At 42.0% G+C, this 27,273-nt stretch overlaps 1 protein-coding gene across 3 annotated transcripts in view; it reads right to left on the bottom strand.

Moving 5' to 3' along the window:
• FBXL2 (F-box and leucine rich repeat protein 2) overlaps positions 1–27,273 on the bottom strand; it is a 67,816-nt gene that overhangs the window by 10,092 nt on the left and 30,451 nt on the right. Inside the window, exons 3-10 of one of the 3 annotated variants that reach the window (XM_033054632.1) lie at positions 22,703–22,757; positions 19,941–20,015; positions 15,461–15,555; positions 13,226–13,294; positions 13,044–13,139; positions 12,612–12,738; positions 12,350–12,424; positions 7,846–7,976 (exon numbers count right to left, since the gene is read on the bottom strand). In XM_033054632.1, coding sequence (XP_032910523.1) covers positions 7,846–7,976; positions 12,350–12,424; positions 12,612–12,738; positions 13,044–13,139; positions 13,226–13,294; positions 15,461–15,555; positions 19,941–20,015; positions 22,703–22,757 — 723 coding nt within the window. Of the gene's footprint in view, positions 1–7,845; positions 7,977–12,349; positions 12,425–12,611; positions 12,739–13,043; positions 13,159–13,225; positions 13,295–15,460; positions 15,556–19,940; positions 20,016–22,702; positions 22,758–27,273 lie in introns of all 3 variants that reach the window. The other 2 variants (XM_033054643.1, XM_033054653.1) reach the window with 2 other exon arrangements.

Here is a 27,273-nt window from a genome sequence, read left to right as displayed (position 1 = left end):
TCGGATGGCTTGAGACCCTGGCAGGGGCCTCAGAAGCCTTGGCACAGAGCCCAAGACCCCTGTGCCTTTGATTTTAGCCCCTGGGAAAAATTACATTTGTATGAAGAGTTACAAGCCACAAAAAATAAGTAGAGTATAAGTTAGTTTATCACAAGGTGAAAAAGTAGATTTTTAAGACTTTTTAGAATAGGGGTCTAGGGTCAAGATGGAGAAACCTGGGCGTGTTCTGTCCTTCTTTCTCCTCCTCCTTAGCATCCATCTTTTAGGTGATGTTGGCACTTTTAGATTGGTTTAGAGTAGAACCAGATGTACAATATAAGTGATAGGTATTGGAAGATAATTGTAAATAATGTTTACGTAGTTCACAGTAAAAAAAGATAATACCACCCTGAAGGCGGGCAGTGTGCCTGGGACTGACCTGTTGAGCTGACCTTGGCTAGAGAGGGAAAGAACTTCTTAGATTAGATAAAATAAACCACAGAAGACGACTCCTGACTCTTTCTCCGGTGCTCGGGCTGGGACACAGAGACTCTTAACATACCTAGGTGGTCATCTCGAGTTCCTCAGACACCACCAACCATACCTTCCCACCTCCCACCTCCACGCATCCTGTTGGAGCACCAGCACCGACACTGCCCTGAGATCCGTGAGCAGCGTCTCTCCTCCATCCTTCCCATTCGGTACACAGCCGCCATCACCCCAATGCCCCTCCAGCCACATGGGATCACCACACCTCCCCCTGCTCACTGGGAGTTGGCCGGTGCTGCCTGTGAGCTGAGGCGGTAACTGCACCACAGGCGAAAGGTGTCCACAACCAAAATAAAAGAACTGTCACTGGGTTCCTGTTCTGTTTATTGTTAAATTCTTAGCTGTTGCTGTTTTGTTTGCCTTGTTTTATATCTATGAACTGTTATTACTATCCCCAGATCTTTGCCTGAGAGTCCCTGATTCCAAAATTATAATAATTTGGAGGGAGGGGGGGTCTGCACTCTCAATCTCAGGGAGGAGCTCCTGCCTCTCTTGGCAACTACCTGTCTTTCAAACCAGGACATATACAAATATACACCCCTCCCCCCCTGTTTTTCACTGTGATTTGAAATTAAAAAGCAGACTTTTAATCCAGTTTATCAGAAGATTCTGACAGTCACAGAAAATTTAGTGTAAAAAATTATACACAATTAGAGTAATTTTAACCTCTTGTTTCACTAAAAACATAGTAACCAAGTTTTCTCATGTGTTATCTGAGGAAAGACACGGGAAATTAAACCCTGAATTAAGGAAAATGCAGATGAAGCCTGCATCTAAAACCTGTCATCTAAACACAGGCTGCTGGCTAGCCACAAAACTGAGAAAATGCTTACTAGAAATCCTCTTAGAGACTCTGCATGAAGCACAGTGAAGCAATTTACCAGAAAGCAAGGAGCTAAAAATCTCCAAGCCCATGGTAAGATCAACACAACCTTAAAGAAAATGACAGTGTTTTGGTAACAACCCAAACACACTTCCAAGAGGCACTGGGAAGCAGCACTGACAAACCCCCACTCCCCCCCCAAAAGTCAACTGCCCCAAATTGTACCACTAGTATGCACAACAGGCCTCCATCCCACTAATACAGTAATTTCACGACTATGAGGCGCACCCTTTTGACTAAAATTTTGGTCCGAACCCAGAAGTGCGCCTTATAGTCTGGTGCGCCTTATATGTGGACAAAGTTCGTAAGTTTGCAAACCCGGAAGTGCGAGCGGGCAACAGTCCCGAGCCGGGCAGAGCCCTCCCGGCGGTGGCATCAGGGAAGCGCCGGGTCGGGGTGAGCCCGCCGGCATCGGGGCAGCGCTGGCGTGGAGGGAAAGCTGGCGGCAACGAGCAGCCCGGGTGTGGGGGGGAAAGACCGGTGGCACAGCACGGGCATGGGGGGAAAAGCTACCGGCATCAGGGCAGCGCTGGCGCTCCAGGAGTCCTCCAGCATCAGGGCTGCACCGGCGTTCCAGGAGCCTGCCAGCATCAGAGCTGCGCCAGTGCAGGGTGAGCCTGCCAGCATCGGGGCTGCGCCGGTGCGGGGGAAATGCCTGGGGGGCGTGGGGTTCCCAGAGCAGCACGTGGCTCCTGGAGCGCCTGGGGAGTGTGGGGCTCCCGGAGCGCCGGGGCGGCGCGGGGAGGGAGGGAGTGGGTTGCCACAGAAGCCGCAAGTCGCGGTCACCCTGAGCCAACCCAGCACCATAGCAGCCCCAAACCACTGAGAGCCGTGGCAGCCCCGAGCCACGGCAGTCCTGAGCCCCACCTCGCCAGCCGGCACCAGGCGGGAGTGCCGGGGCCCGCACACGGGGACGGCGCTTGGGGTTGTGTTTAAAGGCTACGCCAATCTGTGAAAAATGTTTGCAAATTGAGCACATGCCAGTAAACTCCACGATCGCGGGATTCTGTTACTAATTCGTTACTTTGTTGCACGCGGCATGGATCTTCACCGCAAAAAAAAAGTGCACCTTATAGTCCAGTGTGCCTTATATAATGTACAAATTTGCTGACTCCCAGAGGTGCGCCTTATAATCCGGTGCGCCTTATGGTCGTGAAATTACTGTAATTTGTTATCTTTGGTTTTTTTATAAACACTTTCCTTTGCAGATGGAGTGAATATCAAGATGAATAAGGGGAAACCACAGTACCATAGGATGAGCAGCACAAACTAAGTGCAACTTACCACAGAAACTATGCTTCTATACCAGGACTGGCAGAGAGGAGGCAGGGATAGAGGGACAAAAGAATTCTTTGTGACAATACTGAGAGGCTCCAGATCTTTGCACTGGTTTAGGAGGTCATTAGAACACTCTCTCTCTAGAGAGAAAGTGCAAAGGAAAAAGCCATACTGGGCCTTTGCTTTTGCATGAACAAATTATAACCCCACCAAAGTACAGGATGTGGGGTCTGAGTATGACTTTGCTGGATCAGTCTCTTCCAAGCCAAAAGCAAGAGGGCAGCCAAGTTAAGAGCTGAGCAACCCCACAGGCTTGAAAAGCCACTTTCAGAGTTCCAGTCTTCAACAAGGTTCAGAAGTAGGAGGGAAACTCAAGCCAAGTACAAGACAAGCACCTCTACCCAAATGGATGGTTCCAATATTTCTGGGACTTACTTTACAGACTCATATTCAGAAATTCCGTGCCCTACCATCAAGGGCAGTTAGAAGCCTATCATAAAATAAATACTCTTAGCTACAGTAATTTCACGACCATAAGGCGCACAGGATTATAAGGTGTACCTCTGGTAGTCAGTAAATTTCGCAATTTTGTAGATCATATAAGGCGCACCGGACTATAACGCGCACTTTTTTTTTTGCTGCAAAGATCCATGCAGAGTGCAACAAAGTAACTAATTAGTAACGGAATCCCGCGATCGTGGAGTTTACTGGTAGGTGCTCAATTTGCAAACATTTTTCACAGATTGGCATAGCCTTTAAACGCAGCCCCAAGCGCCCTCCCTGTGTGTGGGGCCCAGCACTCCCGCCCGCCCCCCGCGCTGGTTGGCAAGGCGGGGCTTGGGGCTGCTGCAGCTCACGGTTTCTGCGGCAGCCTTCTCCCTCCCTCCCTGTGCCGCCCCAGTGCTCTGGCAACCCCGTGCATCTCCGGGAGCCCCGTGTTCCCCTGGTGCTCCGGGAGCTGCGTGCCACTCTGGGAAGCCTGCGCCCCCCTGGGCTTTTCCCCCGCGGGGCCGCTGCCCCAATGCCGGCGGCTTTCCCCCAGCCACCTGGGCTGCACCACTGCGGTGCTTTCCCGCAGCCGCCCGGGCTGCACCGCCGCTGCCTCGATGCCAGCGGGTTCGCGCCACACCACCGCTGCCCCGATGCCGCCACTGAGGGGGCTCTCCTCGGCTGTTGCGGGCTCGCACTTCTCGTTCCCCCCGGCTCGGGGCCGGTACCACTCAGCTTCTCGTTCCCCCCACCCCCACGCCCGGGGCCGCACCATCCGGCTTCTTGTTCCGCCTGCACCCGGACCAGGGCAGGGGGTAGCTCCCTCCCTCCCCACACAGCTCCTGCCGGACGTGGCCGCCCGCTCCCGTCCCCCTCTTGTGACTCGGCGCTCCCGCGGCACTGCCCCCCCAATTGCGGCTCACACTTCCGGTTTGGCAAATTTCGCAACTTTGTCCATTATATAAGGCGCACCAGACTATAAGGCGCACTTCCGGGTTCGGGGGAAAATTTTAGTCAAAAGGGTGTGCCTTATAGTCATGAAATTACTGTACTCTGAAAATTGCCTGTGATACCAACTAGAAGAGGAAAAACACCAACACTACAAAAACCCCCCAGGATTCAGGTCAGATTTGTCACCCTTCTAACTCCTTTCATCAATTACTTGCTATGCAGCCCTTATTATTACATGACTGACTTTAAAGGGGGGTGGAGAGGGAACGATATCTGCAGTGACATCCAAAGTAGTGAGGATGCTACTTCCTGAACATCCAGTTGAAAAGACAACTATAGAAACAGGAATAAGAAAACAAAAGATAAGCAGCTCTAGCTTTCCTGAAATGGGGTGTGTAGACAGGGCAGGAGAAAGAGGAACAAGCTGTATACACACATGCTGCATCAATCAGACCCCAGAATGAAAAAACAGGTGGGCAGGCACTGGGCAGCATGGAAATAATTTTTGCTTTTGTTTTAGTGATGGTGCTTAAATACAAAGGGCTCTTCATTTTTCTAGTTACAGCTGACATGAAGTTCCCACCCAGTGATTTGTGAAAAAGTATCTAACATAGAAATTGATGAGGCAAAATGATATCCAAAGCAGATTCTCCACTCTTACGAAGAAATGTTCTCTGAGACAGACTCAAAGTTGCTTTCATTGCCTACAGCTGCTTTTTGGGCATACCTGGAATGTCTCTGCACTCAGCACTTCCCTACTCCTGTGGAATTAGCAGCCAATAGAGCTAAAAGGAATCCTAACGTTCAGAGCCCCACCCAGACAAAGACATTAATGGTTCACAGGTGCCTTTCTTGACAAGCCTTGCTAAAAATACTTCTAAGTATTTTACTTTAAAAAGCGTTGATAAAGAAAAAACAAAGAGAAGGTATCAAGCACCAGAAAGAGTAAATATAAAGGGGGATGACAAGACATCTGTACATTGATGTGAGATAAGAAATATAGCTGATGGGTCTGCTGAAAACTTGACCTAAGTTTTTGTCCAAGAAGATATTTGTGACAGGGAAATGCAGCAGTATCATGGAAAGCAGAATAGCAAGACATTCAAGATCCTGAAGGGACAGTAGCACAGCATAGAAAATACTCAAAAATTTCCTAATAGGGCCAGCAAACCCAACAGAGGTAGCAGAATTTTCTTTCACACTCAACACTGAAATATTCAGAAGGTACAGAACAAGTGTGGAATTAACATTTCCCTTTGATTTCCAACATAATTTTTATCAAGTACAGCAATTTCATGAGTATAAGCCGCACCCTTTTGACTAAAATTTTGGTCCGAACCCAGAAGTACGGTTTATACTCCGGAGTGGCCAATATATGGACAAAGTTGCGAAATTTGCCAACCCAGAAGTGCAAGCCCACAGCAGCCCCGAGCCGAGCCAGAGCCTGCCCGGCCCCGGTGGCGGGGTAGTGGGACCACTCCCCAGCGGTGGTGGGGCAGTGGTACTGATCCACAGCAGTGGCGAGGCAGTGCCGAGTCGAGCTCACACGGCCCCAGCGGCAGCAGGGCAGTGCCAAGCCAAGCTGCACGGCCCCGGCGGCGGGGCAGCACTGAGCGGCAGCTGCCCAGCCCTGGCAGCAAGGCAGCGCTGAGCTGAGCCCGCACGACCCCGAGCGGAGCCAGTAAACCCCGTGATCATGCAATTCTGTTACTAATTCATTACTTTGTTGCGCGCGGATCCTCACTGCAAAAAAAAGTGCAGCTTATACGCTGGTCCGGCTTATATATGGACAAAGAACGAAAAGTTGCCGACATCCAGAAGTATGGCTTATTCTCCAGTGCGCCTTATACTCGTGAAATTACTGTACTTTCCATCCATGATCCCAAAAGTCTAGCTGTAACCAGCTGTATCCCTCCAACATGCAGTAATCCTCAGCAGTTATCACTACAAAGGGTGATTATCTTCCCCTTGTGCTGTCATTCATTACAGGAGAGTGGCGGATGCCTTCCCCCTTGTGGCTGACAAGTACTGCCCTTGGAAAGAACTGCACAATTATCAGCAGTTTAGACCTCCTTTTATTTCCCATCTAAGATGCTAATTGAGAAAATGAGAGAAATGGTGGAAAAAGACCAGTAGTAACAGCACAGCTTTCTGGAGAACACCAGTAAGTATGCCAAAAGGCTCCTAAGCTCCTAATAAACATTAACAGGGAAATAAAGGGGACTATCAGGCTTTAATTGTCTTAAGGACAGGTTTTCTACAGTCACAAAAGCTCTTTTTCACCCATTCAGCTAAAAGAACATTGTGTGTCAGCACATGGCATACTGGCATTTGAATGCAGCATCCCCTAATTTTGACAGACTACTCATTCCTCCACTACCTCTGATTTAAGGATAACAAGTTCTGACTCCTGTATGTTCCTGTCATAAATGGCCATCTGTTATCCAAAAAGTTTCTCTTCTTATTTAATTTACAGTAATTTCACAATTATAAGCCGCACCTGATTGTAACCGCATGTCTGGGTGTCGGCAACTTCTCGTTCTTTGTACATATATAAGCCGCACCGGATTGTAAGTCACACTTTCGTTCGCAGCAAAGTAACTAATTTGCAACGATCACACAATTGCAGGTTTTACTGGCAGGTGCTCAATTCGTGAGCTCCACTCGCACAAAGCCTGTCGCCTTCCCCCCGTGCCACAGGGCCAGCAGCACGGAGCCCCCCACCTCCCCGCCCCCGCGGGGCAGGCGGCACGGAGCCCCCCACCTTCCCACGGCGGGAGCCTGCCTCCACCCGCCACGCAACAGAGTAACCAATTTGTACCAATCGCGCAATCACAGGTTTTACTGGCAGGTGCTCAATTCGCAAGCTTGGCTTAGCACCGCAGCTTGCACTTCCGGGTTGGGAAATTTCCGAACTTTGCTCATATATAGGCCACTCTTAAGTGTAAGCTGCACTTCCAGGTTGGGACCAAAATTTTAGTCAAAATGGTGTGGCTTATAATCGTGAAATTACTGTACATTAAAATCAGAAGTATTACCTATCTCTAAAATATGTCTCCATAACCACAGAGCTGCTCTCCATAACTGAGCTTTGGTTTTAAAGCCTACCATAGTATATATGTTTGCACAAATTACATGAATTGTGGAAATATATATTATTTTTAACTGATAAGCCCCTATTGTTCAACACATCTCTCATAAATATCAGTCGTCAATGCTTGCAAAGACATAAGCGCACTTTATTTCAGAGTTTGTAAGAACACCAGGCTGTACTGCAGAGAATATGAAAAGCACTTTTATAATAAAATCTTTAAATACAATTATCAGATATGATTTAGTTATTTTTTGTAAGACAAATGACTGTATAAAACTACATCAGATTCCAAACATCACAAGACACAACATAATCACAGATATTTTTAGTTTTTTAAAATAGTAATGGGTTTTATATCTTCTTTTTTCTTGCTTGTAATTAGTACCTAAAACATTTAGAATTTAACTGCTGGGTCCAGTACGTCAAATTTACTATATATTAACTCTTGTTTTTCTGATATCCAGTGAACTACATTAATATGAAGCTACAGAGGACCAGTCCTCAAATTTATGTACTTCTAAATTAATGTTCTGGTTGCAAATACAGCTTATTTTCAGAAGTGAATTTCTTAGATCAGTCCAGTAAGAACATGGCATAAAACACACACTCATGACATACTCACTTCAGCCTTGGACAGTTCAGACCAAGTGCTGTGAGAGAAGCATCTGTCAGGTTGCTACAGCCTGAAACACAGAGTGACTGCAGTCCATGGCATCCTCTACAGATTTTCACAATGCCTTCATCTGAAATTTGCTGTAATACAGAAGAAGGTTGAAGTTACTTTCTTATCAAATAATCAACCACGAATAATACTCAAGACACTGCTACCGAACTGCTACGGTCACACTGTATAGAACCAAGGCAACCTGGATTTTCAACCAAAAAATACAGTCATGAAACCACATACAATGATAGTACTGAAGACAATCACCAACTCCTACTTAATTTTGTACTTTTCTATAGATCTTAAGTCCTACTCTAAGGCAGTCTGAAGCACAAAGTGAGAGCTGTTTGTTGTTTTTTCCTCTTTCACTTTGCTTTTGTTTTATAATTTTTCACTTTTTTTTTGTTTTTTAAAATTGTGATTGCTTCTTATATATTGGTGGGGTCCAAGCCTTTTGTTGAATGACTGTGTAAGTTTGTGAACAGTAAAAAAAGAGATTTTAAAGCCCCACAGCAGGGAACTAACTACTTAACTTGCCCTGGAGCAGTAGAATCCAAGGGCAAAATCCTTCACCCTCTGATAATTTTTGAAGCAAGAGTTACAGAGAAACAACTACACATTCTTTACAGAAGTGTAAAAGCTGGATTTGCCCTACCCTATACAGTTGTCTTTAAATGAAAGATTTAACTCAAAAGAGAACTTTTCATTTCTCAAAAATGTTTTGTAGTAGATATTTTGTAAGGAGTAACTCCACATTTGGAATATGAATAAATAAGTTTTCTCTCTGAAACAGGAACTATAAGAAATAGCTCAACTGCAGCTGCACACAAAATAGCAACAGAAAATGGATTACTGTGTGTGTGCAAATATGATTTTGTTTAAAAGTCTTCTATTCTGGAAAAAGTTCTCTATCCTCCTCCTCCCACTATGAATTTAATTTTTCTGCTGTGTGGAACAGGTTGTTTTATTTCCTGGCTTAATACTACTCCTGCAATAGCAGCAAAGATGTCCACTGTATTTTTAATAGAAAATACACAGGCCTTGTATAAGCCTCTCATTTGAGTATGCTCATACAACCGTAGCATATTTCTGATGCTATTACCACAAAAATAACCTTTCCTAGATAAAAGCAGGATGAGAAATAGCAGTAGTTGGGCACAAAAGGAGATTACCTTATGCTCCCCCCTCCCCAGCCCAGGACTTTTTAATATCAGAAGTTCAGATTTAAAACTAGTTCAGTCAAATTATTATCAGCAGAAAACTAGAAGTCTTGTTTTCTTTTTGGGGATCCAGAAGAATTTGCATAATCTACAGGTAAGAAAGTAAGTTTTGGAGTTCTGTCCAAATCAGACAGGCACTTCTGGATTGGATTCTCCAAAACCATGTTATTTTCTGGAACTGTTCTCCTTCCTTTGAGAAATACTAATGATGTTGTTACTGGGAAAAGGGACTGCTTTGAAGGCAACAACTATGTAAATTTTATGCTGCTGTAAAAAGTCCTCAAGTCATATATGAAAGTTCTCCACTCTAAAGTCGCTATGATTTCAATGTCCATATCACTGTCAGGAAAGAAAACTGAAAAATGCCCGCAAATCCCTGCAAGTTTACAAAAAACTTTCTCTAAAGATGGTACCTTTCAGACGTGTGGTTTCCAAAGCTAATACAAGTTCATTCCATAGCTGCTGGAGCTGGCCTGGCATCTTACAGGGGCCATAAAACAGAGTCACTAGAATTACAGTGGGGGTCATATAAACACAAGGACACCTGCTGTGTAAAAATCCCTTTGATTATATGGAGTCTGGATGTTTCTGGAAGCATGAGTCCAAGCCATACAACTCGAGTGAAACAGAGCTTTGAAGTACATGTAATTAGGTAGAACACACAGACTAGCAACTCAAAAAAACTGGAAAGAAAGAATACAGTAATTTCACGACCATAAGGCGCACTGGACTATAAGGCGCACTCCCCCGGGAGTCGGCGAATTTCGCAACTTTGTAGATCATATAAGACACACTGGACTATAAGCCGTACTTTTTTTTGCCGCGAGGAGCCGCACGGTGCGCAACAAAGTAACGAATTAATAACAGAATCACGCCATCGCGGGTTTACTGGCATGTGCTCAATTTACAAACATTTTTCTCAGATTGGCATAGCCTTTAAATGCAGTCCCAGGCACCCTCCCCGTGCCGTGAGCCTCGGCAGTCCCGCCTGCCTGCGGTGCCAGCTGGCGAGGCGGGGCTCAGGGCAGTCGTGGCTCGCGGCAGTCTGGGGTGGCTCGGGGCTGCCCGTGGTCTGGGGTGGCTTAGGGTGGCCGCAACTCATGGCTTCTGTGGTCGCCCGCTCCCGCCTTCCCCGTGTGGCTCGCGCCGGGCCAGCAGCGGCACTTCCCTCTCTCCCCATGCAGCGCTCGGGGCCGGCGCCGCTCCGCTCTCTCCCTGCGTGGCTCGTACGGGGCCGGAGCAGCACTGTTCTCTACCCATGCACCATGTACGAGGTCGGGGCAGCGCTGCTCTCTACCCGTGCAGCATGTACGGGGTCAGGGCAGCGCCGCTCTCTACCCACATGGCACACACGGGGCCAGCGTGGTGGAGCTCCGCGGTCTACCCGGGCAGCATGCACAGGGCCAGCACGGCAGAGTTCCTCGGTCTACCCACGCGGTACGCACGGGGTCGGCGCGGCGGAGCTCCGCTGTCTACCCGCGCAGCACGTATGGGGCTGGGGCGGCGCCACTCTCTCCCCGCGTGGCACATACGGGGCCGGGGCGGTGCCACTCCACTCTCTCCCTGCGTGGCTCATATGGGACCAGCGCTGCCTCTCTCTCTCCCCATGCGGCTCGTGTGGGACCGGCGCCGCCTCCTTCTCTCCCCGTGCCGCCTCTGAGACTGGTGCCCCCTCCCTCTCTCCCCGTGCCCTGGCACTGGCTCCCTCCCTCCCCGCGTGGCTCCTGCCAGCTGTGGCCGCCCCCTTGAGACTCGGCGCTCCCGCGGCACAGCCCCCCCATTGCAGCTCATACTTCTGGTTTGGCAAATGTTGCAACTTTGTACACCATATAAGGCGCACCGGACTATAAGGCGCACTTCCGGATTCGGGGGAAAATTTTGGTTTAAAGGGTGCCCCTTGTAGTCGTGAAATTACTGTACTTTCCCTTGGGAGGTTTTTTTGTTTCTACTACATAACAGACATCCTGACCACGGGGAAACTATGGTGCACTTCTGTGCCTATGCCACTGTTAAGTGGGAGAGATAGGAACTGATTATCATCAGACCTCTTGAGATCTTTCCACAAAAATAGTCAGAAAAGGCTGGCCTTGATCTAACTCATTAGTTACAGGCAGAACACAACAGAAAAAGGAGGACAGCAAAAGGAAAAGGGGAGGAAATACATACTGACTTTATTTAAGTGTGGTTCAGAAGCAGGAACTTCCCTTTACTGCCATTATCTTTAATTGTCCAGCTTCAATGGGCACCTACATTAAGACTGAAAAGTTCTCTTTGACTAAACATCTGGATCATGGAAGCTCAAGTTTTGTATTTGTATTGTTCTTATTTTCTGCAATTTTAATGTAACTTTTAACAATCCCTAACAATCAAAAACATTCAACACTTTAAAGAAATCTATCAGTTTCAATCTTAACAAAAAATGTTTCCATGTCACATTCATTCTGGAATAATCTGTAAAACAGATTTGAAAGTTTTGCAAGTTTTTATGATACCTTCTAGCAATAAAACTAAAAAACTTCTCAAAACCAAACAAAAATACAATTTCATTATTCAACTCTGCATGACTGAAACACTAATTCACTAATTTATTTCAGTATCTTTTAACACTTATTTTCAGGGAAACAGTGTTTCAGATATATTTAAAATCTAAAAGAAGTCCTTTCCCATTTCATGTAAAGTCACATCAGAAACAACGAAAAAGCCAATATAAACCAGAGCAAACAAAATTTGTGTTCTCTAAGTAGGATTAAAAATACATGAATGATTCCCAGTCATTTCATTATGAATGAACGTGTTCTCCATCAATATTGGAAAGGCATGCACTTCTGTCACTTAGACAGTTCTGCATCATCTTCAGTTATGCCATTATGTTTTACTTTCTATTATGTAGCCCAGAACATGACTTCTGCTCAATTAGAAACCTTAGAATTATGAATAGACCAAAACGCTACACAGCTAATGAAATTCGAATGAATGTAGTTAATTCTTACTCTAGAGTTTACCAGTTAAAAGATGTAACAAGGGGAAAAAAAATAACACAGCACTTCAGCCAAAACTCAACTGTATAAACAACCAGTTCATTTAAAGCCACTATTCTGCACAAAATCCTGTAAATTCCAGAAATGTACTATCTTATTTAAACGTTATGAAGTGTTTAATGGATTGATCTGATAGCAGATCAATTCATTAGCATTCAAAAATGATTTTTAGAGAATGTACCTTTAGAAACTTCAAATACTTACTGTACATGATTGCAAATTCAGGATTACAAGCTCATGGCAGTGATTTTGAATGTGTTTCAATGCTTCATCTTCTAACTGTATTTAGTAATTAAATTGGACATAGGAAAAGAAACAATAAATTAAAAACACAGCAAAGCAGCCCAACACAATTTGCAATATTGAATAGAATTCTATAACAAAAATGACATTTTTTAATTAATGGAGATTTCAAAAACCCAAAATAAAATTTTATTCATAAAGGATCACCCGAACAATTATGTACCTGTGTGCAACCTCTAAGAAATAGAGCTTTTAGTCCACTACACCCTTTCACCAGTGCTTCAATACCATCCTTCGTAATCTGATCACACCAGGAAAGATTCAAATGTTCCAGATTTCTGCAACCCTCACTGGGAGAATTAAAAAAATACATAAAATTAAATCCAGCCTTCAAATAGTCATAACAGTGGGAAATCCAAATTAAACACACTGTTAGGAATTAATGATAGCCAGTGGACTGTGCCAGGCCTCCACAAAAAAGTCATGAGAAAAGACCACACACAAGCACCACAGTCTACAACCCAGAAGTCTTAGATACAGAATACAGCCAGTGCTGATTCAAGTATAAAGGTTCAGCACCAATTTTTAAACTTTATTAAATGCTGAACAGCTCCTTAAATACTTTTCTTTAACACAGAACACTGAATCTTCTTACCTTAAGCCTTTTAAAGAACTGTTTGTGATGGCTACGCAGGATGTCAGATCCAGATGTTTCAGCTTGGAACAAAATCTGCTAAGACTGTAACACGTGCTGCAAAACAGCAGACACACTAAAAATACCTTCAGCTACTTCTTTTTCCAAATTTCACCATCAATCAAAAAACCTCTTTGACTTACCTGTCAGTGATTTTTGTGCACCCATTCAGATTTAAGTGTTCGATGTTTCTGCAGTTCTGTGCAAAGGTCCTAAAACAGCAACGAAAAGGTGAATTAATATAACGCCCCAAGTACAATGCAGTCACTAGAGGGCGCTCTGTCCTGTACCTCCTCCCACCTTGATCACAAAGCCTGATCTTCAAGCCCCAGAGTAATTGCTAAGTATGCCTCAAATACATTTGTCTCCGTGGTTGCTTTTTCCTTTTCCTACTGCAAGTTCCTGGTCTTAGGCAAGTGTTGTTTCTCTCTCAAACAGCATTTGGGCAAGGTGGTTATTTTTGTCATATACAGGCCAGAAGTTGCTTCAAATACCATAACAAAAAACTCAAAGGGCATAAACAGAAAGCTCGAAGTGTTACATTAGTTAAAACATCAGGCTTCTGGGGAGTTTTTGCATATCTCATAACCGAAGCCTTTGCAAGTCTTAGTAAGGAGCTTGCTCCCACAGCAAATGGAAAGGGACACACCTGGTGCAATAGTAAAGTGTGACTTAAGCTTACTGAACTACTAGTGGAAAGCTCTGTAGGCTGCAGATTGCTTATTTATTATTTTAAAAATTAAAAAGCATCAGTGTGCACTACTGGGTATGAACTTTAAGGACGATTGAAGCTATTATACTGCTGAGAGCCTGTATGTATCATTATACTAATTACCCTGAAGAAATACATAAACTTTCTTTTCATCTGTGCAAAGTAATTTTTACAGCTACATTGCATTTCAAAACACTGTTTTTATGCTCATGTTTCCTTCAACTGCATAATTTTATTGGCAGGAGGAAAGGAAACACACAAAACCAGTTTTGTCTGGAGGCTTGCCCTGGTTAACAGATGTGACTACACACACAGCTGGTAACAACTTCTGGTTCTCCAGCGTGGATTGAAAACAACGGAAAAAAGCACCAGCAAGCAGTTATACTGGTGAGAGTTTCCACTTGAATTCTCAAAACAGCTATTCCAAAATTCATATAGGAGGGAGATCTACAATCAAGACACTCTTCAAATCACTTGGAAAGATGTTACACTTCAAAGGAACAGCAAACTGCCTCTGAGATTCAAGAGTGGGCCATCCAGGGTTATATGGCCAATACCTACACCAGTAATTGGCTACTTTACTCAAAAGTTAATATAGAATAAGGATAAATAGAGAAATTAGTGTCACCCACAAAACTAAATGACCTGGAAACAACACAAATAGCCTTATAGGAAAAATCACTTTCAGAACAAGTATCTGAGAATTAATGCTGTGTGAATTTACTCTAGAGATAAAAGGTAATGAATCGAATTTATAAACTTTAGGAATAAATAAATGTCATATGACACTAGTTTAATGCCCATTGCTTAAGAAAATCCTTGTGCTTATATTTTCCACTTGAGAATGGCCACATTACATCAGACAAACACCATCCAGCCCAGGTTCCAGGGAGAGAGGAAAGCCTAAGTGCAAAAAGCCATACCCCAAGCCTTCTTCCAAATGTTACTTGAGCCCTAAAGCACTTGTAGTTTAGAGATCCGTCAGCTGGAGGTAGAATCTTTGAGTTTAAATACTCACAGAAATATCCAGAGGAACCTGGCTAAACAGCTTGCATTGAAAAAAGTTTGTACTCATTCAAACATTCTTCTGGGAACAAACTGCACAGTTCAGTTCATATACTGTGTGAAAGAAGGGATACTGTTCTCTCTAGAGCCTCCCAAGGTGTTCTTGTTGCCTGCCTGTTCTTATTTAGACCAAGAAAGAGAATCTCAGATATTTTCTGATTTTGCAGGCACTTAATTGTATCAGTTTTTATCTTTCCTCCTATTGCTAGGGTCACTTTTTGTCCAGACTAGATGATAAACAATAAAAGGATCACTAATCTTGATACTCAGACTATTGAAGGAAGTCAGAGTATAGTCTGAAAACATTTTAACCACCTGAAAATGGAACAATACCAACATAATCCTAATGGAAGAAAAAGAAACGTTTCTGAAAAGCACAACTTTCATTTCTTAGTTCATTTCTAGAAAATAACAGAAGCTGTATTTTGATCTCAAACTAATGACTCATTAAGTTAACATTAAGGTAATTAGTACTTACACAAGTATCCCATTTTGGTCATCAGTCAGGACTCAGAAATACAAATAGACATAACAGTAATCTAATAGCATTTGGCATGCACATCAGGAAACAAATGATGTCTTACTCAAGAATTTTACTTACTTTAAAGAGGAGTCTCCAACACCAAGACATCCTCTCAGACTAAGTTGTCTCAGGAACCCACCACACCTTTTTGATATATTTTCCACCACACGACCCTTAAACCAAATAAAAGGAAGATTTAGCTGAGTTTTATTCTGACACAATATTCTACCAAATTTAAATAAGTTAAGACTAGCCTCAGCTATACCCTACAAGAACTACAACTCTCTGAATTTCTTTTGTTACTTCAAGAAAGAACAGTTACCTGTTAAGAATCTCCACTCACATTCAGATGCTATTCAATTCAATCTTGAATTCTCTCTTCTTCATTCAATCACACAGCTAAACTTTTTGTCACAGAAGACCCTACCCATTAAGACTACTAAAATGAGTTTCAAGTTTTCTAAGATGTGAACTGCCCCAGAGGTGGAATGGGAGCCTTGGCCACTCCTCAAGGGTCCCAGTCACTCCTACAGCACATAAATTGAAATTGCCTACAGAGAATTGCATAGGTCAGCACATCATGACAGCCTCCAGTATGTCCCTGTTTTACAGCTCCTGCCAAAGGAATGTTTGCAATTGAAAGGTGCCAAACACCTTGGTGGGAGCAGCAACAACAGGACTACAGTAATTTCACGAATACAAGCCGCACAGACTATAAGCCGCATCTCTGGGTGTTGGCAAACATTTCGTTCTTTGTCCATAAATAAGTCACACCTGAGTATAAGCCGCTCTGTCGTTCGCAGCGAGGACCCGCGTGCAACAAAGTTGCCAATTAGTAACAGAACCGCGGCATGGCAGGGTTTACCGGCTTGGCTCGGGTTGTGCAGGCTCGGCCCGCTCGGGGCTGCCGACGGGGCCAGGTGGCCCAGCCCAGCGCTGCTGCTCGGCGGGGCCGCTCGGGGCTGGCCGCCGTCTCTGGGCTCGCTCGCCCTGGCCCAGCGCTGCCCCATGGTAGCAGGCAGGGATGGAGCCCCCCCTGCTCCCACAGTGGCGGAGGTGGGCGGGGACGGAGCCCCCGCCTCCTCCCCGAGCCACAGCGATGGCAGCACAGGGCCCCCGTCACCTTCCTGAGCCACGGCGATGGCGGTACGGGGCCCCCGCCTTCCCCCTGGGCCACGGCGATGGCGGTACGGGGCCCCCGCCGCCTCCTCGAGCCGCAGTGATGGTGGCACGGGGCCCCCGCCTTCCCCCCGGGCTGCGGCAGAGGAGGGAAGAAGAGAGCTCTCCCGCCTCTCTCCCCGCCCCCCATGCTGCTTGCAGGGAGCCAGGCTCCACTCACGGCGCAACAGAGTAACAATTTGTAACAATCGTGAAATGCCAGCTTTTACTAGTAGGTGCTCGGCTCGGCACCCTGGTTGGCACTTCTGAGGTTGTAAATGTCAGAAAATTATTCACATATTAGCCGCTCCTGAGTATAAGTCGCATTTCCGGGGTGGGAGCAAAATCTTAGTCAAAATGGTGTGGCTTGTATTCGTGAAACTACTGTACTACCCAACAGCACTGTGCATTTTTTTAATTTCCCTTTATTTTTTGGAAAAAGAAACGTGCATAGAATTACAGGTCAGTGGATTTTTTGTTGTCATATTGTTACATTTTATTGTCCTCCTTCTCTAATACTAACATCCCGGCCATCACTATGGGAAAATATTTTCTTATCAGAGCTTGTTTCTTGGTCCACAAGTAACATTGCTTTTCTTATCACTCTGAAGAATTTACACCAAAACAAACAAACTGAAAATCATATGTTTTTTTAAAGCTTTTCAATTAACCACTACTTTTTCTCAGCAAAGGCCAAATACCTTTACCATAAAGACAAATTCTTCAATTAACAACATATAATACAAGTTTAATTTACATTGCAGAAAAGAGCCAAATTCTAAAGAACTATTCAAAGAACATACAAACAAATAATAAGTTTTTCCAAACCCATCAGTTTCTTTAATCATATAAAACCTCCCAAAAACCAGCATACTAAAGAAGACAACTTCAGTGCATTCAAAAGCATTTAGCTGTTTGAATAGTTTGTCACTCAAAAAACCCTAGTTTTTCAACCTACCCCAGTTTACAATTGGTCCCACACACCAAGAAATCCTAAGATATATTTAAATTCCAGATCACACATTTTTGATATAAAAGAAAAACTTTTTATAGGGTCCCCATCCCACTTTATTCTCTACCATGTGAAGTCTTAAATATAGAAAATTTCATAAAACCTAATTTTTCATATTTTGATATTCTTAGATCAAGTCCTGACTGAAAAATCACCAGACAGCATGATGTCCAACTGAGCACAAAGTTGTCAAATACAATTGTGAGTTTTTACCTGTCCTAAATTCACAGGCAAAATACATTACTAAAACAGCTAAACAGAGTTCTTAGACACCAAATGTGAAACTATTATGTTGAAGAACTGATTTGTGTAGTAATTTCTTGTTGAACACACTTTTATGAGTAAATTTAAGGGGCATATATTAGAAATATACTTAATTATAATATACTGAAGTAACTGAATGGCTCCAAACCACAATAGCTTTTTATAGCAAAAGAAGATCATAACTTTGTTTCACTCCTTCTCCTGATTCCCAGGCTACAAATATCTCAGGATCTCAGAGGGCAATACATCTAAGTAAAATGACAAAACATTTTGACAAAAATATGACAAAAATATAAAAAATTTGAAAATACAATACTGTGTTTCTAAATACCAAAATGATTGCAAACACAGAAAAGGTCTATCAACAGGAAGGACTGCTGACCTGTAGGGTTTTACTTTACTTCTTAGCAAATGAGGAACAAAAGATTTTTAAAGGCAACTGAAAATGTGACATTAAAGCTCCAAGTCTTCTTTGACACATTCAGATTGAGGCAGATGCCAAAAATCTTTCTCCTACCTCTGCAAGATCCTCTTGTTCAAGATGAGAAGAGCACAGGAGATGTCAATAAAGTTTTAAAAGAGCAGTTAAAAATTTACCCTCAATATTACTATTAAGCTTTAGGAACAGTTTGTACCATGATTAGCAAAATAGAGTAAATGAAACACATATGGATTTTATCCATGCATCTAAGAAGCTAAAACATAACATACAGAAGCAAATCTATTATTGTAGCCTACATTTAATTTGCATCAAACAACAAATGATAAACCAGTTCAGACTGAATCAAGAAATTGTTGTTCCCCAATAATTTTTCTCTTCATTTTCAGATGTCATATTTTATTTTGTTATGCACATTATGATACTAATAATGCAGACATTTTTCTTACGGAAGTCTGCCCTAAAACCTTTCATTATATACTGGAAATTACAGTAATTTCACGACTATAAGGCGCACCGGATTATAAGGTGCACTTTTTTTTTGCAGCAAGGATCCGCGTGCAACAAAGTAACAAATTAGTAATGGAATTGCAGAATCGCGCGATTGCGGGCTTTACTGGCAGGTGCACAATTTGCAAACATTTTTCACAGATTGGCATAGCCTTTAAATGCAGCCCCAGGTGCCCTCCCTGTGCCGTGCGCCCCGGCACTCCCGCCCACCCCTAGCGCCGGTTGGTGCGGCTCTCGCAGCTAGCATGGCTCCCGTGGCTGCCACAGCTCGGGCCTCCCGCAGCACGGCTCGTGGTCCGGGGCTCCCCCAGCGCCACTGCACCTCGCGTCTCGGCACTCCCACGGAGCCACCGCCCCTCGCAGCATGGTGCTCCCACGGGGCTGCCACCCCTCACGGCTCAGGGCTTCTGCGGGGCCGCCCCCCCTCATGGCTCGGCACTTCCGTGGTCACTGTCCCTCGCGGTTCGGCTTGCAGCTCGCACTTCCGGGTTGGCAAATTTCTGAACTTTGTCCATATATAAGGTACACCGGATTATAAGGTGCACTTCTGGGTTTCGATCAAAATTTTAGTCAAAATGGTGCGCCTTATAGTCGTGAAATTATTGTACTTCACAGTTATCCGCATTTCACACAAGATTGAAACCTTATAAAAAAATGGTCATAAAATGTAATTAGATACACACCAAATCAAATCTAGGGAAGTCTACAGTAAAGAAGGTTGTCCTGCATTTTAGTGCTTCAATCTCCAAATCCTATAGCCAAGAGTCCAGTGAGCTTCCAGCACTAGATGGCCCCCTTATAGAGGGATTTGGGACCAGTAAAACTATCCTCTAGATCATAAAAGTGATTCCAAGAATCTCACTCCATCCAGAGGCACTGCTTATACCTTTCCTTTCTGGAAATGAGCAGGCTTCATTTTCTAGAGCCCTATATGCATATGATATATGAAAATCATCTGATACACAGTTAGCAACCAAAACTGAAACACACATCCAGAAAAAAAAAAAAGGCAAATACAGAGTTCTTTTTCATTTGGTACTCGACAGTACTATTTTCTTGAACTTAGTCTTTAAAACATGTGAAAACAAGCACAGTATGTAGGGTACTCAAAATGGGCTATGCTCTTGAACATCTCCCTGGAAATGAAAAAAAACCTAAAAATGAAAGACACTAACCTCTATATCTGTTTGGAAGTTAAAAAGGTCTATTCTTTGCCAATTGCTTCCATCAAGAGCTAAAACATTCCACGCCTACAGAAAAGAAATACAGTTTATTTATTTATTACCTCTACTGCCCACTCTCTCCATTTTCCTCTCAGTAATGCAAATATTACAAACTTGACAATATCAGTCTGCATTTTAAAAAAATGTAGATATTAGTACTTATACAGTATGAAGTACTTAAAAAATTAGAATTTGTAGAAATTAATCTCAAATCTCCTAAACGAATTACATCTCAAAATTTAACTTATGGCTACAAAATACACAAGAAAGCAAGATATTAAATGTTAAGCATGTACACAGAAAGATTTAACCCTCCATTCTTAAAAAGCTTTTATAAAGTTTTCTAGTGAGTTACTTTTGCTAGATCTAAAGGGAAAAATAGGAGCTGCAGATGAGATTCCTTTCAACAAAACCACAGTTCCTCAACCTCACCAGTTACTATTCTAAGAAAAGAGAAACCTTTCAGAAAACTGCTGACTTGCCACTATTAGGACCAGGTCTTTCCTTTACACGTGCTAATTTACATGTACATGTTTGAGAACTTGTCCTTCACTGTCAAAGAAATAGTTGTTCAAAGTAAACCAAAATTAAAAAGCCAGAGAAACACAGATATGTGCAGAAAATGAGAAAAAAAATACTGCACCCAACTAACGGGTTGTTTCAGAGAAAGATACCGTAATTTCACGATTGTAAGCCGCACCGATTATAAGTCGCATCTCCGGGTGTCAGCAACTTTTCGTTCTTTGTCCATATATAAGCCGCAACTGATTATAAGCCGCACGTTACAATACAGAGTGTGATAGAAAGTATCTATTCTATCATCATCTCTTGAGGGTAGGGGCAGTGATCCTTGTCTCCATGGGAGATATTCTGCTAGTGGGCCATCCATTGAAACCAGGCGGGGCATTGTTCTTTATCTTTCCACAACCCATCTTTCCTCCAGGCAGTCATTTTCTGCGAATGGTCCATTGAGTCCCACTGTGGGACTGATAAAATTACTTCATCCCATTGGGAGATGCTCCAGCCAGGGGGGAGAGCCCAATATTTCTTACCAAGATAAAAACAGAGGTTTTGGGACACTAAGGTAGCCCCTTTCTCCACTGGACTCCAGAGGAAAACCAAATTTCTCCACATCACCACTGGACCTCCAGAAGGAAACTGCACCTTCTGCAGGCCCACTGCTCCAACTGAACCACATCTGTCACTGCAGGAGGATGCAGCCACCATTTAATCAAACTGCTAGCAACACCCTGCCTGATGGGGTGTCAGATTGTACTCTGACTTTGTCAGGCTTTGGAGTTTGTTTCTTTGTAGTACTGTATTTCTATTTTAATTTCCCTAGAAAATAACTGTTATTCCTAATTCCCATATTTTTGACTGAAAGCCCCTTGATTTCAAAATTATAATAATTTGGAGGGAGGGGGTTAACACTCTCCATTTCAAAGAGAAGCTCCTGCCTTTCTCAGCAGACACCTGTCCTCCAAACCAAAACAGCAACATTTCATTCTTTGTCAATATATAAGCCACACCCGATTATAAGCCGCACTTTGGGTTCGGACCAAAATTTTAGTCAAAATTATGAGGCTTATAATCGTGAAATTACTGTACAATTTATTCAATCACTTTGGTTTTCTTATGCAGTTTTGTAGACTTCAGATGAAAACTGATGTTACCTGACTCACAAGACTTACTGAAGTTGCAGGACAGGATGATATGGGCAGAGAATTAAATAATTACACACTTAATTATACATTAAAACACACAAACAACGAATTAAACCCCAAATCAAACCCAATTGTAAGAGAAGGAAGAAAAATATGAAATGAAGTTCACTCATGTTGTATAATAATAGAGTTCATTGTACACAGGTGATGCAGAAACAGAGTATTATTCTTTCTATTTTAAGAAAAAAAAATGAAGACAAGCTAAATACAAAAACTTACTTAGCATGCCTTCACTAATATCTTGTGTGTGCCTTTTTCCTCCACTAGTAGTCCATCTACTTAACACCTTTTTTATTTGGCAAGAAAATGATGGATGTACATAGACACATGGTGCACATCAACCAAACTACATGGAATTTTAAGCAGCAATTACACCTGAAAAATAGTGTTACAGCCACATGCTTTATAAAAAGCAAATGCCATCATGGTAAACTGGGCTTAATCCATTCTCCAGATACAAAGTATACACTACTGGATATCTTTTCCACAGCCTTTAGACAGAACTCATATACACAGCAACTAAATCCACAACTAAATGCAAAACTGGGACCACTGTTCATTTGCTTTAATAAACTAAGAGACTGAGAAAACCTTTTGATTTTTTTTTAACAGGAAGCAGATTGCAATTAATCCCATTATTTGCATGTACAGTAATTTCATAATTACAAGCCGCACCTGATTATAAGCCACAGGTCCGGGTGTCGGCAACATTTAGGTCTTTGTCCATATGTAAGTCGCCGCTGCGCTGCCACTGTCCTGCCGCCTGGGGCCAGGTGGGCTCCGGCTTGGCTTGGGACTGCTGTGGGCTCGGACTTCCGGGTTGGGAAATTTCCAAAATTTGTTCATATATCGGCTGTTCCTGAGTGTAAGCCGCACTTCCGGGTTGGGAGCAAAATTTTAGTCAAAATGGTGTGGCTTATAATTGTCAATTTACTGTAATTAAGAGCATAGCACTGGGAACAACCAAAAATCCCCACGAGAAATACATACCTTGGAAACTTGTGCACAGCGACACAAAGTAACTATGTCCAAGAAAGAAAATATTCTAGAAAGAAAGGAAAACAACTACAATTAAATTACTTAATTATAAATTTGGACTGCTGTATGAATTCACAGATCTGTAGTTCTAAGGAAAGATACCAGTTACACAAGAAGACGGTTAAATGCTATATGAGTGTTTTACCAAACTATTTTTGGTTATTGAGACTGATAGACTAATATCATAGCTATCATCTAAAAACAGTCAAAATCAGCATATGATAATGTATGAGAACCCAGCAGGTGTTGCTTCTAAAAATCTATTTTCTGTTCCCTCTCCCTACCATAACAAATGTATTTTTCTTTTTTATTCAGAGAAACTTGATTATATTCCTTTAATTGTGCTACAATTAAAGAAATAACTTACAGGAATACAGATGAAGATTTCAGAGGTTGGTGAAGAGAGAGAAATATATAACGCATAGATAAATCCAAGTTCAAGAATCTAAGTATTTATGCAAGGAACCATGACCCAAATTTCTGAAAGGGTTTCACAGTGACTACTAAGTCTAACACAGTATCTTTTGTAAAAATTTAATCTACAAGAAACAACTACAGATGAAAATTCAGATTTACTATTCTGATCAAGCAACCAATTTCTCAGGGTTGTCAACTCTTTATAGTTTACAGTAAGAAATTTTTAGTTGTCAAAATGAATTTTGCTAAATATCATTTCTGAACACCAACAAAATTGGCTCAGAGAATGCTCTCAGTGAAAAAGAAATCATTAGCTTAAGCATAAAATATAGATCCTATTTAAAAATAATTTTCAATTACAGAGAATGAAAGCTATGAATTTTATGAAAGATGTTCCTGTAATTCACTGATAAACTCCTATCTGCTTGCCAAGGAACTTTTACAGCCACCAAAACCATGAACAGTAATAACAATTTCATATTATAGTTAGATGCTAACATTGAGGAACAAACAACTGGTAGGAGATATTGAATTTAATCATGTAACATTCCGATTACTGTATTTCACATGACAATCTGAAGCTAGAGCTCAAAATGGATGCCTACATCTTAAGCACTGTTCTAGCTGTAGTAAGAGCAAAAAAAGTCATAAAAGTACTTCTTAAACATAACAACCGTCTGGACATTTATTATGATCACTTCAGATAGTAGTCTTCCAATATTTCATTTGACACCTGGAAATTTTTTTCTTCTCTTTTTCACCATATAGTAATACACTTTCTCAAAAAACCTAATAATGAAATAAACAGAATGATAGATGTTTTCAGAAGCTATAAAACAGTTCATAAAATCCTGTCAATAACATTTATTTTGATAGCATCTATTTTGACATTTGAACATTCTTTCTAAAGCCTGTCCACTTTAGGAAACTTAGTGGCATTTAATGCACAACATACACAATGTGCTCTGTAAATAGCTGGACTGTTCAGATAAACACTGAAAAGTGTTCTCTCTCTTTTAAGATCAGTATAAATATCAGTGACTCATTATGAACCCTTTCCTGAAATCACCTTTCTCCCCACTATGAAGGAAATGTCAGCAGATGAGGATGTGAAGATTATACAAGAACAGCAAAAGCTTCTTGGCTTGCAGAAGCTTCCTGATGGAACCTGAGGGTTATCTCAAATTTACAGAAGCAAAAAAGACAGATTGTTACATGTTATTTGTAACAAAGAAAGAACTTATGATACAATACTCTTGCCTAAATAAACCTTTAGAAGTGAGGTATCCAGTTCTACCGAAATAAGAAACAACAGAAGAAACTGTAAGATGTTGAGGAAAGGGTATTTCATACACACCCACTACTCTTGAGTTGTCTGGCAGTCTGTCTTCATGTTTTCATTGTTTAGTGCTGTTAAAAGATTAACACTGATGCAGGATTTCTGCTAAAAAGAAAAAGCTACACTAAAATCAAATGGAGAACAGATGCATGTATTTTGCTTCATTCTGTATGAAGTGACTTCTCAAAAAGTTAAAAACTGAAAGTGGTTACTCTCTATTAACAGAAGAAATATTTTAGCAAGTGCAAACATTTGTGATGCTTTTAGCATTTTTTTTTCTTAGAGAAGAACGTTTCCTGCAAGGTAGCTCAAGTTGTCCCCATCAAAACATTAAGATGCATTATCAAAAGCACAATTATTACCCTTTGCTTAAACAGTACAATAGGCAACAGATGCCAGTAAGTACTCTTAAAATTCCAAAGAGGCATCTTGTTCACGTGCTTGAAAACACTTTTTTCCATGTTTTTCTATTTATTTACCCTCTATAGTACAGTCTTTCATGTGTACCACTAACACACGCTTGCTTGTCTTCTTGCAGTCCACAGAATTACTAGCAAATCCTTACCAGCCAGGAAAACTAGCCAATAAGGTACAAAACTCTGAGGTTTAAAGTAATGTCAAGCCTTTAAAAGACTTCAGAGTCTTTAAAGACTTTAAATGCAACCAACAAAATGAGATGGAAACACTGACAATGTTAGTCATCTGTCAGTGTCAGACACTGACATCGTCTGGCATTTGGGTGAAGGGCCATCAGCAGGCACTTGCAATTTTAAAAAGTGGAAAAAACTACCAAGCGGGGTAGCTGCTGGTTGTATAGCACTTCTGTCCTCTATGACCCCAGCTACGTAGGTGGAAGCAGCCAGCAGCAGGACTCATTTCCACTTTAGTCTTTGGCATGTATTAATTCAAGGAAATAGAAACTAAGTTAATAAATTAATAGTAACATTGAGGATCCTCTATTCTGAGTTCTAGTGTTCCACGCTATTCAGTTCTCCATGGTTAGCCTGCATTGAGTTCAAGAAGGAAAACACACTTACCAACACCTGAAGCCCTTCAAGCCTTTTCATCCTAGGCACATACCACTCTGGACATATGCCTCATGCGTTTGGCCTTGGAGACCTTTCAATGTTAACAGTCCCTGCAGCACATGTGAACTTCATGCCAAAGAACTGTATAAGCTCAGAGTTTTACAACTCCCTCACAGCAAACTACCATTTGGCTAAAGCCTAACTTACAGAAAAGGATCTCTTCTTCATTTGAAAGCCTTCAAGGCCCAGAAAATCATCACCTTCTCTGGTAGTTTGCTCCACTGGTTAATCACTCCGTCAAAATGTTTCCCTTATTTCCAAGGTGAATGTCTGACTTCCAGTTCTATGCTGTTTTCTATTTTTCTTTACCAAATAAAAAAGTGTTTTAACAGTTCATACCTTCTCCTCACCAAGTTTAAAAACCACTTATCATGTCATCTTTAATTCCTATTTTAACAGCTGTTTTACTTCAGTTTTTTAAACCTCCTTCTCTCTGCCCATTATTTTTTCAGCATGTTTCTTCAAATGTAGACAGCAGAAGCAAGTGCAGCATTAAAAAATTCATTAGTATCAACAAAGCTGTATACAGACATGAAATATGATTTCACTACCCCCATTTTCAAAGCCATTTCAGGCCATTGTAACAGCCTTTTTGACACAGCATCAGAAAAGAATCTTACAGAATCTTATCCATTTCACTATCACACCATGCTCTGGGAGTACATAGCCAAGGCCACAGCTCTTTCTACAGCACTCCTTACTCTGCAAATCTATCCATGTAAAATTAATCTGTGAAATTAATCTTGTTTAATCTTTAAATACACAAATAATTATGTTATTAATGAAATTCTGTCTTCATAAAGATTAACAATTACAGTTCTTTTGTGTCATCTATAACTTACTCCCCTTAACATACACTGATAAACTGGACACACATTGTTCACTTTTAAAATTAAAACATCAAACACCAGAAGTCAAAGGCATAAGTAGAAACATGTAATTTTGGTTGGCAAAGCCAACCAAAATTTTAATTTCAAAGAACAATACTGTCCAATGACTTATTTTCCAAAAACACAAAATTGTCATACTCCTCTCTCTCAATCTTTAATCAAACAAATCTATGGTGAATTTTTGCACTGCATATTGAATAGGTTGAGATTTCTGGCCATCTCTCTCTTGCCTGCTTAAAAGGGATGCAGTTAGTATTCATATTCTTCTAGTCTGGAATTTGCTTGATATCCAAGACTCACCAAAACTCAGCATAAGAGGGCCACAGACCTTCTTACACTTTCACTGCAATTTACATGGCTCTGCCAACCAGAAGTGGTTATCTATGGACTTCTTCCCATGTATTTCCACATGTGCTTCCTTCTGCTATAAACAGAATGCCCAATGTCTTTCCAAACACAGAGACAGCTGACTCTTAACAGTTTCTTTCCCTAAGGAGCCACAGAAAGAAACAGCTATTTCTTAAAACTTCAACACTGTACAGTGTAACTCCTACAGAGGGAGAAATCAAATCGTGTAAGAGTCCAACTGCTTCTCCTTTGCTTTTGTAAGGCCCTTCAACATTTGAACACGTGAAGAATAATCTTTTGAAGTAATAGCCTGGCAATTACTCATTAAAGGTATTTTGATACAATTCTATAAAGACTGATAAAAAGTGGATAACAAGATGCATGCAGTGAGTACCACACACAGACGCTTGACTTACTAGAAATTTTGGCCCCAACCCAAAA

Source organism: Catharus ustulatus, chromosome 1, assembly GCF_009819885.2.
Source record: "Catharus ustulatus isolate bCatUst1 chromosome 1, bCatUst1.pri.v2, whole genome shotgun sequence".
Taxonomy (NCBI): domain Eukaryota; kingdom Metazoa; phylum Chordata; class Aves; order Passeriformes; family Turdidae; genus Catharus; species Catharus ustulatus.
Note: the sequence above shows the minus strand (reverse complement) of the source record. Positions and strands in the feature narration are given on the sequence as shown.